Consider the following 19,562-nt stretch of genomic DNA (forward strand, 5'->3'; position numbering starts at 1 on the left):
TTCTTGAAAGCCTTATTTTTCTCCCTCTCCCTCTTTTCTCTTGTGCACACAAGGTGTTCGTTGAATTGCTTGTAAAGCTTCCCCTTTTCGCGAGACTTCGGGACTTGTCCGTTGCTCGTTCTTTGAACTAACCATCTTTCTCTTTTACAGGTCCTTCGGGACCTGCGAGATGTTACAAAGTGGGCTGATCCTTGCAGAGCAATATCGCAAGGGCGAAGCGCGACTTAGGCAACGCAAACTAAGTTCGCGTCTTTGCCACAAGGGTAACTCGCGACTTAGGCAACGCAAGCTAAGTTCGCATCTTTGGCCGCAAGGGTGCCTCACGCCTTAGGCAATTCCATGACAGAACGTCCAGACTTCTGACGAACTCTCGAACTCCCAATATGATCTCGATCTTGACTCCGGCACAAAACCCGCTTTATGTCTTACTACTATCGTAGTTAATCTTGCACACTTTTCTCAACATATAGATTAGAACAAACAAATTATAATTGGCTTCATCATCAAAATCCGAGGTTCGACGCCACTCGTGGTAGGAACAGGGGGTGGAGGCGACGAGTGGGCGCCACTCGTGGTAGGTAGCTAGTAGAAGACGAAGGGGTATTGTATTTTCATCACTTTAGAGAAAAAACAGAATACCATTATATAAAACCTAATTAGGGAGAGCCATTAAGTAAAAAACCTAATAATAAAAGTTTTATTAGGTAAAATATTAATTTTATAAAAATACTTTGAACTAATGGTCAACTTATAGTTATATGAGAGAGGGAGAGAGAGAGTTTCTTTTATAAGAATATGAACTAATATTTATAGAAAATAAGTATAAAAAGATGCTTATTTTGAGGAATATATATAGCATGATTTTTTGAAAGAAATCTCAATTTTTGAGATTTTTTTTATATATGACGTCCCTCATTTTCGAACTATCTAAAGAGAGTCTCTATTTCTTAAAATGATAAAAATACACTGACAGGTTTAATTTTTAAGTTTTCTATCGAAATCTAGCCAGACCGAATTAGTCAAACGAGTTTGATATGGTGTCAAACCAAATCAATTATAAATATTTGGGAATAGAATTATAATATTTTTGATTTAATTGAATAAGTTAAACTATTTCTATATTAATTAATTTAAATTCTCATAAATTTTAATTAATTTTATTATATTTATTAAAATTTTATAAATTATTTTAGGGTTTGAGATATATATTTGTTATTACTTTAAAAATAAAAAAATTCAACTCGATCGGTTCATCTTATGGATTAATCCAATACAAATTGAACTGGCTGTCCTATCAAGGGTATTTTCGACACTATGGTATCAAAGGAATTTTCGACACCAAGGGAAAAGAGGAGACATTTAAAAAAAAAATCTAAAATAAAAAGTATATATATATATATATATATAATTTTACTTAAATATATAATAGCAACAAAACCGGGCCTTTTATCTTTTTGTTAGATAACCCAAAGTAAACTAGTAGAGAGTGAAATAGCCTTGTATAAAAAAATAAAAAAAAAATGAAAAAAAAAGCCTAGAAAATTCTCTAACAATCTGAAATAGTCAAATTGGTTATCTGTACCCATTTATAACTCACCGACTCCTGCCGATGTTGTAATTGGACGACAAGGGGCCCGCATTACTTACTTTTGTAGGCTCTATATTTCTGGGGTTCGGAGCCAAGCCAAGCCGAGAGTGAGCTGTGCGTTTCCGGCTTCGTTAAATTGCCGGTCCCACGCGTGTCCATAGATGTCGAACAGCTGTTACTTGAGGCGATCAAATTAGGGTTTGAGAAACAAGAAAGCGGCTCTTGATGGGGCTGAACAGATTAGTATCCGGGAATCGCCTGCTTAAACGCACGGTATCCCAACCCGATTTTGAAATTTTGATCTGAGAAAACAATGTAGATGTCATTTCTTATGCCAATTTTTCGTCTTTTTGTCGGTTTTGTTGCTGGATTAGCGATGGTATTGCACCAGAAGGTATAGTGCACATGCTCCGAAAGGCCCATCGCTCGATGGAGTTAAAGATATTATCGCCGTTGCTTCAGGCAAGGGCGGCGTCGGGAAGTCCACGACTGCAGGTCTAGTTCGTTGCTTCTGGTTTGGTTCTTTTTGTGGACTTCACAGGTTGTTCTTTTGTCTCCTACACATTGTCTAGTGTTGGTTTATGATTTCAGGAGCAGGAGTCATATAGGTTCTCGTTGCGCTAAGCATTTTGTATTACAAAACATTTTGTTCAATTTTGCTCTCATATGGCTTTGCTTGCCATGGAAGAGCAAAGATACTTCCATATGCAATTTTGTTGTGGTTGGAAATATTAGCAAAAGGTCTTTTTGGTTATTTTGACAGTTATTTGCTTCTTCGCTATGATGCGAGTCATTTGGTATGAGAGGTCTGAATTGATTTGTCGGTTTATATATACATACACATTAAAAACCAGGATATTACGATAGAATTTAGAATTATTGATGACCATTTTGATTCCGTTTCTGTCCTTTCCAGGTTGTTGTTCCTTTGACTTAGATGAACCATTCAATGATCTTGGCCTTTAAAAGAAAATCACATTACAAAGAACAATACTCAAACGGTGAATTTTTGTCCTTGGATGTTCCGAAAATTTATTTTTATGCTTTGCAACAATTGATATATGATCTGCATATTTCTTGAATGGACTTTCTACAGCTGAAGAACTGAGTTGTTTATCTGATATGGGTTGATGCTTTTTCACCCTTGTTTGATCAAATTGTTATTGAAATGCAAGTTTTTATGTGAGCTGTATACACTGACCGACATATAAATTAAAACAAATCTTTGATAGTATTACTTATAAGGTAGTCATGTTTCTAATTATGTGTATGCACAATTTGTTTATATGCCTTTTTATTTTTTGCTTAGTTTTATGCCTTTATGTTTTGCACTCGCATATATGACTGTGTTATGAAATTGTTATCGTTGATTCTTCTGAAGAAAAGGGCTGTCATGAAAATCACTTACGTTTCTGCTTTTTGTTCATTTTTCCAGTTAATTTGGCAGTTGCACTTGCTAATGCATGTCAACTCAAAGTAGGTCTACTAGATGCTGACATATATGGGCCATCTGTTCCTACAATGATGAATCTCCAGGGAAAGCCAGAAGTGAGTAAAGGTGTTATTCTCTTTTTTCTTGTGGTATTTTACACTTCTACAGCAGTGCCTTATAATTATTAAATTACCATTGTGTCTTTTAGGTGGGAAAAATTGTCCTATCATAGATAGATTAAATAATATTTTGTTGGTTATTAACTGGCTAACATCTTACCATTGTCTCCATTGCAATGCTTGATATTGTAAGAGAGTGTTAGCCATGGTAGGGTGCGCTGCACCATCACATTTGTCTGGTTGCAGTATTAGCCATCATTTTTATTACTTTAATCCCAAGGCAAATTCAGCTCAGAAGTTTTGTTTGTTGTCACAATACTCTGTGCTTTGAAGTTATAGTTCATCTCCTTTTAGAGAGTAATAGATGCTTATATATACATATCCATGAGGTCACTTGTTGTTATGCAAGGTAACCATATAATCACATCCACATATGCACATAGCATGTTCTTTGTAAAACTGGTTGTCGCCTATATTGTATCTTTGTGTTTTCTTTATTTTCCTGAGAGAGTTTATTGGGCCACATCTTTTCCCCAAGTGGTACTAGACCATTTCATTAGAACTAATGTTACATCTTTGGAATCAGAATTAACTGACATATAACTGGGATGCATTATTGTTGAACTATCTGCATCACTAATGTCAAATTCATAAGGCATAGTGTAATCACCGATAATTTCTCCCTTAACATAAATTAATTACTATAAATGATATATTGCTTTATTATTAACTTCTATATTTCTGTATTATAGTTAAGGAAATAATTAAATTTGGTTTCCTTAATCACATGGATAAGTTAGTAATTCTACTAATCAATTAAATTATTAATTGATTTATTTCCTAATGAGTGATTTAATATTTAGGAAGTAAATAGTTTACATTTCATTTTTGTGTGTGAATTATAAGAAATAAATATTATATTACTTTTTTGTGTGTGCAAGCAAATGTAAAATAAATTAAAAATAAAAATTAAATTATTATTTATCTTTCGGGGAGATCTTATCTTCTCCTATATAAAGGGATTACTCATCCCTCATTTTCTACTAAGTCTAACAATAGGAGGATTGAGGAGATGCTATGGGCCCATCATAGTGTGGAGCCACCAATGAACATAGTATAGTAGATTCACATCAAGTATGGTCTCTCATAATATTTAATCATATTGATTTCTTGGTGTATGCGTGAGTGATTGAATGAGTGTAAATAAATGATCATGAATGTTTATGTATCCCTGCCGAGGGTAGGTATGGCGATTCCCTTCGGGGATTAGTTGGCCGTCAGACGTGATAGTTAGACGGTTCCTCCATCCGCTGTTGGGAGGAACGTGTCCCCACTTCGGGGATTAGTTGGCCGTCAAACGTGATAGTTAGACGGTTCCTCCATCCGCTGTTGGGAGGAACGTGTCCCCACTTGTGCGGGGGAGGGATACCACTCCATCCGCTGTTGAGAGTGCGATATGGATTATCTCCATTCGTTGTTGGGAGGAATCCATCCCGTGAAATATGCCTCTCCATCCGCTGTTGGGAGAGTTTACCATTGGGTGATGTACGCCTTTGTTATTATGTATGTGTTGCATGTGGCTGATGCATGATTTTGTTTGTTATGTAAGAAATTATCATCATTTTTCTGATGCATAAGTTTTATGATGAATAGATATATTTTCATATTAAATTATTGATATTTGTTTATATTTCATGAATATTGAAGATTATTTTTATGATTTTTCTGAGGTTCCTATCAGCATATGTGGTTGTTGATGTGTTTTTATTTTATATTTATTTTCAGAGTAATCTACTATTGTGTAATAGATTTGAAGCTTGGGTGGAAGAGACTTATGACCCTGTGAAGAAGATGTCATTTTTCTAGCTAATAGCTTATTTACTATTGTAAAGACAATGATTTGAATTCAAAGACGAATGAAAAGAAAAGGAGGGAGTTTATTATGTAAATTATGGATAATAAATTACTGATTTATTATTTTTTTTATAAATTCGGGATGTGACAAATTTAATGGTATCAAAGCAATGATTTTGTGGACCTATTGGAATATGGGATCCTAGGACTGGAATATTAGATGACCCAATTAGTGTTTGAGATTTAGATTTTAAGAATTAGATTTAAATACAATATATATTTAAGATATTATGATCATTTTTAGTCAAATATAATTTTCTTTATAAAAATAGTTGATTAAAGATGTTACTTGAATTTCGTTAAATGACTTGAAATAGGATTATAGAAGGTCAAAATTTTAATTTTTCTCAAAATTAAAATAAGTGTCATATTAGTTTATCTTATAAACTCTCAGAAGATTTTATATTTTGAATATGATTTTTCCATGATCTTCTTGTCCCCTTTTTGAAAAGTAGATTAGGGATATTAATTTAATTATAGAATATTTATTTTATTTTTGAGATATATATGACTTAGTTATTTATTAAGATTATAGTAAGTTTTAGTTATCCTCTTAATGTAAAAGTTTTGATAATTTTAAGTGCAAAAATTTTATAGGAACTTTATAAATATAAATATAAAGTATTTACCTTTATAATTTTTGTTACTATATATTATTCTTAAAATTGAGATTAAATTTGACATATGCTAGGATGGTTTGTAGAAGTTATTGTTGATATTAATAAAATATGTGACTTTGAAGTTAGAATACATTTGATCGTGCATTGATATTTAAACTTAATTGTAGGAGTAATTAATTTAAATATAGTTTTGATTTAATATAAAATTAATTATCAGATATTATTTGTTTAATGAAATGATGAGTCTAATGAGAATTAGATATAATGTTATTTCTTTGACATATATAAAATATAAATCATTCGAAATTATAAAAGAATATATGTTGAATAGTTATATAAATTTTCATCATTTCAATTGCTTTTGTTGAGTTGTACCTTAACTTATATTTTATGTCAACAATCAATTAATTTTTAAAACTTAAAAATTTTATTGATTTATTAGATATAGAATTTGATATACTTGGGTAATCTAAAACCAAATTTATTCAATAAGTTTAATTAATCTGTCATATATTTTATGTTAAAAATATATAAATATATATTTCTGACTGAAGAGTTTTCGAGTGGTACATTTAATTAAAATATTTTTCAAGCTAATTTAGTTTTGTCCGACTTAGTATTTCAAAAGCTAACTATATTGATTAATGTTATTTTTAATCAAATTTGGAGACCAAATTTCTATTAAGTGGGGGAGAAATGTAATCACCGATAATTTCTCCCTTACATAAATTAATTACTATAAATGATATATTGCTTTATTATTAACTTCTATATTTGTGTATTATAGTTAAGGAAATAATTAAATTTGGTTTCCTTAATCACATGGATAAGTTAGGAATTCTACTAATCAATTAAATTATTAATTGATTTATTTCCTAATGAGTGATTTGATATTTAGGAAGTAAATAGTTTACATTTTATTTTTGTGTGTGAACTATAAGAAATAAATATTATATTACTTTTTTGTGTGTAAAAGCAAATGTAAAATAAATTAAAAATAAAAATTAAATTATTACTTACCTGGGGAGATCTCATCTTCTCCTATCTAAAGGGACTACTCATCCCTCATTCTCTACTAAGCCTAACAATAGGAGGATTGAGGAGATGACTTTCCAAGGAGATGATATCAAGGAAGGGATAATCGAAGAGAGGCAGGATCCTTTCTTTTTAATTAGCTTTGATTTGTGTTTTGAAATCTTAACGTTGAGATTGTTATAATTTTATAATGAATGATGATGTTTTAATTTCGAAATTTCATGATTTATAAATAATAATAATTGATTTGTGATGTTAGATTGATTATTTGATTTGTATTGATATTTTAGGCTTAGGTGAATTTTTAATATTGATTTAATTATTAAAATTCTTATTTAGTATAATAGTTCTAATTTATTTAATTAGTTATATCTATGTTTCAAGAATTATGTGTGAATTTCTGTAATGTAATTAGTTTTAAATTTTAGATCATGAATTTAAAGTTTTAATTAATATATTTGAGTAATTCTTTAATAATTTTAAATATTGAAATCTAATTTTATAAGAGGAGTCTAATTGGGGTCTGACTTGATTCAAGTTGATCGATCAGATCGAATCGACTCAGACTATGTGGTCATGTACAACCTAGCTTATGTGACTAAGTACAACCTAGCCCATGTGGTCAGGCATGACCCAACCCATGTGGCTAGGTACGATCTAGTCCATATGGCCATGTATGACCCAGCCCATGCGGTAAGGTACGACGACCCAATCATGTGGTTAGGTATCGGCCAGCTCATGTGGCTAGGTTCAATCCTGTCTATGTGGCCATGTATAACCCAACTCATATGGTAAGGTACGACCTAACCATGTGGCTAAGCATGGGCCAGCTTATGCGGCTAGGTATAACTCCTTCTAGGTGGTCAGATACAACCCCAACTCATGTGTCTAGGATCAACTCGTGAGCCAAGCATGGCCTAGTTCAATGGTAAGGCCCAGCCCAACTTATAAGTGAGGCTTAGCCTAGTCCATGAAGTTAAGCCTGCCCAGCTACGCGATTGGCATTAGACATTTCGTTGCTCCTTTTATATAGCCGGTCGTACCTCAACTCAACCTAGTATTTGGAATAGGTATATGCAATGTATATGACCCGCTCAAGACTTAGGTGGTTGGTTCGGTTTGGGTTAGCACTATACGACATAGTCCAATCTCCCTCTCTATTGGTTTGAGCTCATTAATTGATGAAATCGAACAGGTTTGATCAGTTAAAGTCAATTTCAAGTGATTCCAAACTAACTTGACTAGTTCAAACTGATTTGACCGGTTTAGGGTGATTCCAGACCGGTTCTATAAGGATTTGATATTGGTTCCGTTAGATCATAATCGAATTGAATTTGGTTTAAGTCAATTGAGCTATTCCAATTAGGGTTTTGATTGATTGAGGATTATTGAGATATTGATGTTTAATGCTTTTATGATTTGATGAATTTAAAGGTTTTATTTGAAGGTGTCGTTTGAAAATGATTATTGATTTTCTATGTTTATGATATTGATATGATAAGTATCATATAGTAGATGTGACTAGATTAGTAGTTCACATTGGGAGTGCAACCTGTGAAAAGAGCTACGGGCCCATCATAGTGTGGAGCCACCAATGAACATAGTCTAGTAGATTTACATCAAGTATGGTCTCTCATAATATTTAATCATATTGATTTCTTGATGTATGCGTGAGTGATTGAATGAGTGTAAATAAATGATCATGAATGTTTATGTATCCCTGCCGAGAGCAGGTATGGCGATTCCCTTCGGGGATTAGTTGGCCGTCAGACGTGATGGTTAGACTGTTCCTCCATCCGCTGTTGGGAGTGCGATATGGATTATCTCCATTCACTGTTGGAAGGAATCCATCTCGTGGAATATGCCTCTCTATCCGCTGTTGGGAGAGTTTACCATTGGGTGATGTACGTCTTTGTTATTATGTATGTGTTGCATGTGGCTGATGCATGATTTTGTTTATTATATAAGAAATTATCATCAATTTTCTGATGCATAAGTTTTATGATGAATAGATATATTTTCATATTAAATTATTGATATTTGTTTATATTTAATGAATATTGAAGATTATTTTTATGATTTTTCTGAGGTTCCTACCTGTGTTGTTGTTGATGTGTTTTTATTTTATATTTATTTTCAGAGTAATCTACTATTGTGTAATAGATTTGAAGCTTGGGTGGAAGAGACTTGTGACCCTGTGAAGAAGATGTCATTTTTCTAGCTAATAGCTTATTTACTATTGTAAAGACAATGATTTGAATTCAAAGACGAATTAAAAGAAAATGAGGGAGTTTATTATGTAAATTATGGATAATAAATTACTGATTTATTATTCTTTTTATAAATTCGGGATGTGACACATAGTCATTGATGTAGCCTGGTCTTTTTATTGTTTGATCCAGTGTTTCTCTCAATTATATCAATTATCAAATTTGTCTTTGCAGATATGAAGATGATCCCTGTTGAAAACCATGGAGTTCGATGTATGTCCATTGGGTTTCTTGTCGACAAGGATGCACCAATTGTATGGAGAGGTCCTATGGTTTGTCTATGCATCTGACCTTGTTTTTCCTTATTGTGTTCTTTGAGATTCATCACTTATATTTATTTTATGCTTCTACTAGACATTATTGGAGTTGCTTCATTAGTTTTTGTTTCTGTTTTTTTCATTAAATTTCATAGTAATTGGCCAAGTGCTTCTCATTCTTAAATCAATTATTTTGCGTAGTTACATGATGTCTTGATCGTCAGCTAGTAGTTTGTCTATCTTACTTTAGTTTGTGGTTTTGATACCAAACCAGAAGATAAACAACATTAAGTATTGTTCGAAGCTAGTAAGAGAGACAGATGTCCAATGGAGCATAGGCAAAATACCTGCATAATAGTTGGTTGGTGGAGACTGTACAAGTGTTTAGGACTGTTTGGCGCACAAGGTAATGGTGCTGCTGCATCTGCTGGCTTAGTTATGTCGAAACAATGTGTCCAGAGCTTACTGGGACCAGAGACCTGGTCCCACCCGATCTCTTACCTACACCAATCCAGCCAAGAGCTGTACCTAGTTGGTCATTGTACGGCTTCATTTGACCTTTTCAAGGCTTGAGAGCTGTTTTGTGAATCTGCTCCTTTCCAACTAGGGCAGCTTATGGTGATGAGTCACATGAGACACTGCATCTTGGCTTGGAAGGTCAACAAGGATTCTGGCACGAACTTGGAGACGAACATCTCCTATTTTCTGCAGGGGATAACCTGTATCAAAAACTTGGAAAGACTAAATTGTGTGTTGATTGAAGGAGCCAACAGACTCTAAGACAATAGTCTTTAGACAGCTAGGGACTCGACTGGAAACTCAAGGAAGCAGCAGGACAGAATTACAAGAGGTAAATGTAGCAGTTACTATATTGTCGTGGTTACTGTCGCAGGTCACAATAGAGCATAGATCCTGTAGCATTTTACCATAGAAGTTGCTATATATGAACATTAATCACTATATAATTTGGAAGATGAATTATTATAGTGAAGAATGAGTTATAATAGGATTGATGTAGTAATCAAGGTCTGTCATACTGAAGCGTATTGCCCCCGTATCGGTCCGATAGGTATCGGTACGCGGACCGCCCGGTACCACTACAGTGCTACAGTCTAATACTGTAGCACTGCTACAGTATGAAAAATAAAAAATTATTCGGTACACCAGGGTGTACCGCTCGGTACGCCCTGATGTCCGCTCGGTACACTGGTACCGTACCGAGCCCGGGTCGAAACGTCGGTATGGTATGGTACAGTACAGCGAACCTTGGTAGTAATAGCCATATACATGAGACGCTATAAACTTTAAGACCATACATAATAAACATAGTTTAGTGTGTTGTTATCTTGGGCACTTTTTAGAATTGGAGAAAAAATTGTTAGAGGTGTGAATTATAATAAATTTTCTATCGGAGAGAAATGATTACTGTGGCTTCTTCAATTATCCTTATCTTCTATGGACAGCATCCTTTACCATCCAAATCTTAAATGGTAGTATGCAGAGGACACTATCTAATGATGCTTCTAGAACATCCTTCCCGTGTCAATTACTAGTTTATGATCATCACTTCATCAGAATATGTTTCTCTGTTTGGACGTGCAGGAAAGTAGTGTATTACAAAGTCTATACTGACATGCATCTATTGATGGCTTCAGAAAGTTTTATCATACGTACGTTGCCATAGATAACTGCAACATACCCAGAGTATTTATTTTCCCTCAGTCCATACAGGTGTATAAGCATTACAGAAGAAATTTGAGTAGACCACTATAATGACAACACCTTCAGACAATTTTAACATTGAGAGAGCATACAATGTATCCCGTATTTCGGAATGAATCATATTCTTAATAGTCTAGACATGGACCGATGTGGTTCCAATACACAAAATTGATTTCCTTGATTAACATTGTGATTTTTGGTATTGTTGGCCTGGTCTCTTCTCACATTATATTGGATATCTTGGTTTACTAAATATGGTATTACAATGACACAAGCTGCTTGTTTAAACCACCATTAAGGATATGTATTTATTGGATAACTAAACTAGTTATATGGATTAGTACCTCTCAGTATATTATTTTCTGGTATTATGATGACACAAGCTACTTGTTTAAATCACCATCAAGGATATGTATTTATTTGGAAAAGTTCTTAATTTTTCATTTTAGCATTTGTTGGAACAGCTATTTATATGATATTTTCGTTTTGACTTTTTCAAAACTCCTAATATGTTTATTTATATTGGTTTTGTGACTTTAAGCTATTATTACTCTCATGTCAGTAAGAATCACTATTTACTGAATTCATCACATCTATAGGCTATTTTTAACTTCTAACAACATGTGGTTGACTCAACTTCAAAAATCATTATTATTACTCTCATGTCAGTAAGAATCACTATTTACTGACTTCATCATATCTATAGGCTATTTTTAACTTCTAACATCATGTGGTTGACTCAACTTAAAAAATCATTGTTGTGTTTAAGGGTTGGTTAGTGCAGAAATGGTTCACTGGTATGAATAGACAATATTCGATGTAGACAATGTTCCCATCTTTAAGGAGACTTTATTGTTTCTTGTGTAATGAATTTTATTGTAACTAACATTCAACCAAATACAATTGCAGGTAATGAGTGCTCTTGAGAAAATGACAAGAGGAGTTGCTTGGGGAGACCTTGATATCCTTGTTGTTGACATGCCTCCTGGCACTGGAGATGCTCAGCTGTCAATATCCCAAAGACTGCAGTTATCTGGTACTTAGAATAGATTAAGTGATCTATAGGTTAGATGTTTCTTCATTTAGCATCTGCAAAATTTGTGCACATTCGTTAAAATTCAGTAATAATTTTTATATTTTATTTTGCTATTCTTTTATAGATACAGGGCATTCTTTCATTGTGGAAACTAGATCTTCTTTGTGAACTACATGAAACTTTGGTTTATGCTGATTGATCTATACCATTAATATTCATGACGCAAGTTCAAAGATGATCCAAAGGAATTTTATGATTTAGTCAAATTACTTATTAAGTGTTTATCGAACATGTTAAATGCTTCTTGATGGTGTTATATTGAAATGCATAATGGTTTTGTTCAAGGAAGTAACCTAACCTATACAGTACATGGATAAAGATTCATATTCCATAACTCATACAGAAACCAAATAAAGAATTTGAACCAACCAGTCACCAGTAAACAAGCACCAGTTACACATCTTCTTAAGTGTCATTGTCTGATATGGGCAATACTACTTGTTTAATAGCTCAAGTGTGTAAGGATTTTACATTGTGTTAGTGTCTGAATTGGTCATCAATCCACATCACAATGTCGAGCCGACATGATCAGGTGCTGGAAACTATTATTGTGTAAGTCGACTGATCAGCCGACTTGATCAGTTATCGTGCAAGGAAGTTAACTAACCCATACAGTACATGGATAAAGATCCATATTTTGTAACTCATACAGAAACCAATTAAAGAACTTGAACCAACCAGTAGCCACTAAACAAACACCTACAACACGTCTTCTCTAATGTAATTTTCTGATATATGTAAGGTTACTTGTTTAATAACTCAAGTATTTAAGGATGTTAGCTTGGGTGAACTACATGACTCTTTGGTTTAGCTTAGTGTCTGAATTGGTCGTCAATTGGCGTCACAGTGTCAAGCTGACTTGATCAAGTTATTATGTTGAGGGAACTGAATCTTTAGTCCTTTAAAGGTGAATTCCTCCAAGTGGATCCCTCGTGTTGTGAGTGTCACTTGCAAACTAGTGCCAGGAATAGGCCCAACAAGAAAACAAAGAAAACTCAAAATTTTTTTTATTCCTCATGTCCAGGATTACGTCCCGGATCATTAGATAAGAATCCGAAGATGAAGAGAGAAACAAAGAATATCACTACTGTGTAAACAAAGAGTTTGAGAGTACGCATTACACAATCTCCAAGATAAGATCATTTTCGAAAAAGGGAATAGATTACCTATTTTTTCTTTTTACCACATATACTATAACTCCTACGCTCAAGTTAGCAAGAAGTCTGAAGTTCGGGTATTAGATTGGATCAAATTGAATCATATTGATTTGCTCAAGATATCTTTTCACAATCATGCTTGGGGATCGACATGTGTCCCACACATTGAGAAGCAGATTCGAGGGTGGTGTGAGCTCTATAAATGGATCCTCTCCCCATTCAATTTTCATATTTCAATGTTGATGTCGTGGCTTTCTCTCAAGTTTTATGATTGTGATCGAGTTAGGTTGCTCCATTATGAAGTCGGTCAGTCTCCTTTAGGTCATTCCTCGATGGATTCATCTTTTGAAAGTTGGTTTGATTCGTCATCACATCCCTCTGATGTCTCTAGCTTGAGGAGCTAGAGCAACATTCGATGGAAGCATACTTGAATGAGGTCTCTTTGTCATTAGAAGAGGCCACAAAAGCTGATAGTGGGGATTTAAGAAGACTTCAAGTCATAAAGTGGGGATTTGAGAAGACTTTAGGTCAAAGTGCTTCTTTTATTTATTATCACATATAAGGTTCTGAATATCGTATCGTATCGATGTACCGATCAGTTGTTGGTATGGTACGTACCGAGCTATACCGAGCATACCAACACATGGTACACTAAGGTGTACCAATGTACTGGCCATACCGGTCCTCTATCGGATCGGTATGTATCGCCTGTGTTGAGCAGTACGGTACAATATTGTAAACCACTTCACATCTCACTTCCAAGATACCTAAGTCATACAAGACTATCGTGGTTACGTTGACATCTTTTCTGCACACTTGTGATCCTAGACACTTATGTTTTTATATTCTGATGCTTCGGAGGTGAGGTTGCACTTTGGTTTTCACTTCAAACTTTCATTGTGGAGTGTTTCCGTTCATGGTTGATCTCTCCCGCTTAGATGACATCTAAGTTGTGGCATTATCTTATAACATTCATTGGTTTTTTTCTGATGCTAAATCTTTTGCACACTTGCCTTAGGGTGTGCTTGAGGACCAGTTCATGTCACTTATAGCTTGTGAGGGCTTTAAGGCTAGGGGAGCGCCATCTTCTAATCAGTGATTGAAAAAGGCGCTTGGGCGCTCGCCTAGGCGCTTGGGCGAGGCGAGGCGAGGCCCGAGCGCCTCGCTAATCTCCCAGGCGGCGCGCTTCAAACAGGCGTCGCCTGGGCGCTCACCCGAGCCCAGGCGTTGGGTGCTTCGGGCGAGCGCCTGGGTAAACCAAGGCGACCGAACCAGGATTTTAGGTTTGGTTCGGTTGGTTAGTTGGTTCAATCGAACCAACTAAACCGATATAACCCTTACTCAACCCTAACCCGCTGCCGCTGCCACTCCTGATCCCAATCCCGATCCCGATCTCGCTGCTCGCCGCTGTCGCTGCTCGCAAACGCTGCCGTTGTCGCAGCTCGCTGCCGTCGCTGCTCGCAAATGCTGCCTCTGTCGCCGCTGTCGCTGCTCGTAAACGGTGCCTATGTCGCCGCTCGCGCCTCCCGTTGCTCGCCGCTCCTGCTTCCGCTGCCGTCGCTCGCCGCTGTCGCTGCTCGCAAACGCTACCTCTGTCGCCGCTCCTGCTCCCGCTGCCGCTGCTCGCAAACGCTGTCGCTATCGCCGCTCGCGCCTCCCGCTGCTTGTCGCTCCTGCTCCCTTTCCCGCTGCTGTTGCCGTTGCTCGCCGCTGCTTCCTCGTTTTTCAGTCAACAGGCTCAGTATACAATATATTGTTAATATTAAGTTTATTTGAAATGATTAATTTTCAATACTGTTAATAGATTAATAATATATTATTTTGATTTTAATGTTGTTAATTTTTATTTATTTGAAATTATTGCTATGTTTCAACATAAATGGCAAGTGTAGAGAGCAACTCAATAGAGTCTCCAATGATATAAAAAAAAGATCCTGTATGAAAGTATAATTATTTGAAGGATCCGAAAGATCCTAATGCAGTGACTTGCATATTCTGCGATAAGACTACCAGAGGTGGTATTTTTCGTGCAAAACAATATCTAGTAGGAAATTTCAAGAATGCAGCAACTTGTAAAAAATGTCCACCTGAGGTAAAAGAAGAGTTGCTGAGTTATATGAATGAAAAGAAGACACAAAAGAATGAATCTTACGGGAATTTACCAGAAGACAATGTTGAACATCTCAGGGATGAAGAAGATTATTCTATGAGTATTCACCCAAGTGAAAAAAGAGTATACGACAAAAAAGGAAAAGAAGTTATGAGTACTAAGAAAGGTAAAAAAGGACCGATGGATCTATATATGTTTCAAGGATCTCAGAAACAACAAGGGCAAGCAGGAGGCTCAAAATTTAGACAAACAAATATAAGTGATGCTTGTGATAAAGAAATAAAAGGAAGAACAATTCAGCATATTGCTCGCTTCTTCTATCAGACTGGTCTTCCCCTTAGTACAACTCGTTTAGACAATTTTAAGGATATGATTGAAGCTATTGGAAGATATGATGCAGGATTAAAACTTCCAAGTTATTATGAGATACGAGTTCTATTGCTGCAAAAAGAGTTGAATTATATAAATGACTTACTAAAGGGCCATAAAGAATCATGGTCCACACCAAGGTTTGCCGTACCGGTCCGATAGGCCAGCGGTACGCGGACCATTCCGTACCGTACCGACACTGTAGCAGTGTACAGTGCTCGGTACACGTGAGTGTACCGCTCGGTACACCCAGGTGTACCGAGCGGTATACCGTACCGTACCGGTACCGAGCCCGGGTCGAAACGCCGGTACGGTACGGTACGGCGAACCTTGGTCCACACATGGTTGCTCTATGTTAGAACCCTTGCAGATTCTAAACTTGGGGTTGATCTCTTTAGGGGATCGGCCTCCTTGGAACTCTATAGGGGTTCCTCCCTCCAAGTTGCTGCTCAAAGGCTGCAGAAAAGATTCATCTATTGCTTATGAAAAGAGAAGGAATACATGGCTATTTATAGGGCTTCTAAACCCTAACTCCTAATAGGACTTCTACTTAAGACTCTTACTTCTAACCAACTCCTAATAGGACTCTTAGTCAAGACTCCTATTCCCTTACAACTCCTAATTCTTCTCTAAGAAAACACCTCCTACATGAATGCCCCTCTCAATTAGGACTCTCCTAGCTAGAGTCCTAACAGAATGTCCCTCTCAATTAGGACTCTCCTAGCTAGAGTCCTAGCAGTTTTACATGAATGTCCCTCTCAATTAGGACTCTCCAAGCTAGAGTCCTAACAGACCCGCCCTCTTCAAATCAGCATTGTCCTCGATGCTAATGATTCGTGAATTCTGGGAATTTGATCTTCAACTCGTCATAGTTCTCCCAAGTAGCATCTTCTATTGGTAGGTTCGCCCACTGTATTAGCACTTCATTAGTGGGTCGTCGTCGTCGAGTCACGATCCGTCGATCAATAATGTCACTTGGCTGGGTCTGGAGTTCTCTTTGGGTAGTCATATTTGGTGGGTGGCTTTGGGCTGTCTCCAAGCACCTATTTAAAACTTCCGTCTAGCTATTGGTTTGTAGGTGATATGTCGTACTCCTTTTCAATTTAGTACCCTGCATATGGAATAACTTTGTCCAAAATCTGCTCTTGAAGATGTAAGTAGAATTTGTCACAAGCACAATGTGTCCCTTATAGCATAATTCTTTTGAGTCCTGATTGTAATGAGCCACGGAGCTTGGTGCTTCCTTTAATTTTTTTTGTATCTTACTGGTTTCCGAATCTTCCTGTCATTTCATCTTAATATCCTCAAGGAAGTCGCTGGTTGGAAGTAAAACGATCGAAAATTCAGCTTGTTCGGGTAGCTGCGAAAGCGCATCTGCAAGAACATTCTCTTTCCCCTTTTTGTAAGTTATTTCAAAATCAAATCCAAGAAGTTTTGTTACCCATTTTTGCTGCTCAGGGGATGGTATCTTTCGCTCCAAAAAGTACTTGAGGCTTTTATGGTCGGTTTTATTTTGAAATCGTCGACCAATCAAGTAGGGTCTCCACCTCGTTGCTGCGCGCACAATGACGAGCATCTCCTTATCATATGTTGACTTATTTTGATGGGAGGGAGATAATGCCTTGCTAGTGTATGCGAGTGGTCGACCATCTTGCATGAGAATGGCTCCAATTCTGACTCCAGATGCGTCGGCCTCAATAATGAAGGGTCGGTTAAAATCTGGTAGTGTTAGCATCGGCGTCATCGTCATGGCTGCCTTAAGTTTGTCGAAGGCAGCGGAGGCTCTGTCCGACCATTGGAAGACATCTTTTTTCAATAAGGAAGTAAGTGGTGCACTGATCTTGCCATAGTTTTTCAAGAACTTGCAGTAGTAGCCTGTTAAACCCAGAAAGCCATGTAGCAATTTTACGTTCCTCGGGGTAGGCCAGTTTTGCATTGCTTCAATTTTGAAGGGGTCTACTTTCACACCTTCCTCTGATATGATATGCCCAAGATATTCCACCTTCTGTTGAAGAAAGTAAAAATTCGTAGTGGTCGTTGTGTGTTCGAAAGGCGGTTTTCGGTATGACTTCTTCATACACTCGTATTTGATAATACCCGGATCGAAGGTCCAGCTTTGTGAAGATTTGTGCTCCCTTTCATCTAGCAATTCATCTGCTATTGGAATAAGGTATTTGTTCTCGATGGTTATGCCATTGAGAGCTCGGTAATCAACGCATATTCGCCATGTTCCGTCCTTGTGTACAAGTAGCACCGGTGAAAAGTAGAGGTTGCAACTTGGCCGAATAACTCCTGTTTCAAGTATCTCTTTTAAAATCCTTTCTATTTCATCATTATGGAGATGTGGATATCGATATGGCTGAGTATTTGCTGGAGATTTGACTGGAAAAATCATTATACAATGATCATGCCGACGAGTAAGAGGTAGGTTGTGCGGCTCATCAAATATATCTGAAAATTCAGCAAGCAAAGGAAATAGGTTTGGAACTTCAAATTCTATTGGCTCTCCTTTAATTTTCTGCTCAAGTTGTACCAAAAAACCCCTGCAAGCTTTATGCAAAACCTTCTCCATTTGTTGTGTGCAAATCATCGTTACGTCGCCCTCACGTTTCCCATACAGTATCACCTGTTTCTCCTTACTGTAACATTTTATAAATAGTTGCATAAAATTCCAAGAAATATCACCTAATGTCATCAACCATTTAATTCTGAGTATGGCCTCATGATCATCAAGAGGGAGGAAGAAATCTGCAATTATCTCTTGGTCCTGCAGCAACAGTTTCACCTGCGGGCACCTATGATCACACTTTAAAATCCGTCCGTTGGCGACCTTAACGACAAACCTGCTACAATTCTCAATAGGTAAGTTCATATGGATAACAACCTTACTGTTTAGGAAGTTATTAGTGCTGCCCGTGTCGATGAGAACAGTGATCGGTTGTTGTTTGAGAAGGCCTCCAACTTTCATCGTTTCCGGGTTTGAGTAGCCGGCTAGTGCATGTACCGTAACTTCAGTCGGTTGTGGCTCTTCTTCTGCATCTTCTTCTTCATGTTCAAGGCTCTCTTCTGGATGTTCAATGACCTCTTCTTCTATCGGTTCAATCATAAGAAGTCCTCCTTTACTACAGCGATGCTCACGGCTCCACGGCTCGTCACAATGCCAACATAACCCCTTCACATATCGCTTCCGTAGCTCTTCTCTTGTTAACCTCTTTGGTGTAGGAACTTGGTCAATAGTAGGGGGGGCTGAGGGCTTCAATATTATTGGTTGAGGAGCGACCCTAGTCCTCCGAGCTTCATGGTTCAATTGCTCCTCTTGATGTCGTGCGAAAGAGATGGCTGCCATCAGCGTATACGGTTGTCGCACTTTAACTTCTCTTCGGATCTCCGGCTTCAAGCCCTCAATGAAGGTCCTCAATAGTTGTTTTTGAGACCAATCATGAGTTTGATTAGATAACCTTTCAAACCTGGTTTGGTACTCCTGAATGGTGGAAGTTTGTTGTATCTTTGCTAGTTGTCCATCAATATTCTCGTAATCGGTTGGTCTGAAGCGGATCAGCAGTCCTTTGAATTGTTGCCATGAAAGGACTCCATAAGTATGTTCAAACCAGTCAAACCATTGTATAGCATCCCCTTCAAGATGTATAGCTGCAATTTTCACCATAGATGCATATGCGGTTTTGTGGTACTGAAAATATCGCTTCGCGCGCAAGATCCAACCAATCGGGTCTCCTTCTTCCCATCTAGGGAAGTCCACTCTCATGCATGGATAGTTGGGTTCAGTCATAGAGCCTCCCCTCCCTTGGAACTCATCTCTTCGAGCCTGGTGCGATTGGGCAAAGCTCTCTCCGTGATATAATTTTTTCGGGCTTA

At 36.8% G+C, this 19,562-nt stretch overlaps 1 protein-coding gene across 2 annotated transcripts in view; it reads left to right on the top strand.

Annotated features, from left to right (window-relative positions):
* Positions 1 to 1,705: 1,705 nt before the first annotated feature.
* LOC135642182 (iron-sulfur protein required for NADH dehydrogenase, mitochondrial-like) overlaps positions 1,706 to 19,562 on the top strand; it is a 30,159-nt gene continuing 12,302 nt past the window's right edge. Inside the window, exons 1-5 of one of the 2 annotated variants that reach the window (XM_065158102.1) lie at positions 1,706 to 1,861; positions 1,963 to 2,083; positions 3,024 to 3,146; positions 9,153 to 9,250; positions 11,867 to 11,993. In XM_065158102.1, coding sequence (XP_065014174.1) covers positions 1,814 to 1,861; positions 1,963 to 2,083; positions 3,024 to 3,146; positions 9,153 to 9,250; positions 11,867 to 11,993 — 517 coding nt within the window. In that variant the 5' untranslated portion in view covers positions 1,706 to 1,813. Of the gene's footprint in view, positions 1,862 to 1,962; positions 2,084 to 2,284; positions 2,590 to 3,023; positions 3,147 to 9,152; positions 9,251 to 11,866; positions 11,994 to 19,562 lie in introns of those variants that run through there. The other variant, XM_065158103.1, reaches the window with a different exon arrangement.

The sequence above is a fragment of the Musa acuminata genome, chromosome BXJ3-7 (assembly GCF_036884655.1).
Source record: "Musa acuminata AAA Group cultivar baxijiao chromosome BXJ3-7, Cavendish_Baxijiao_AAA, whole genome shotgun sequence".
Lineage (NCBI taxonomy): Eukaryota > Viridiplantae > Streptophyta > Magnoliopsida > Zingiberales > Musaceae > Musa > Musa acuminata.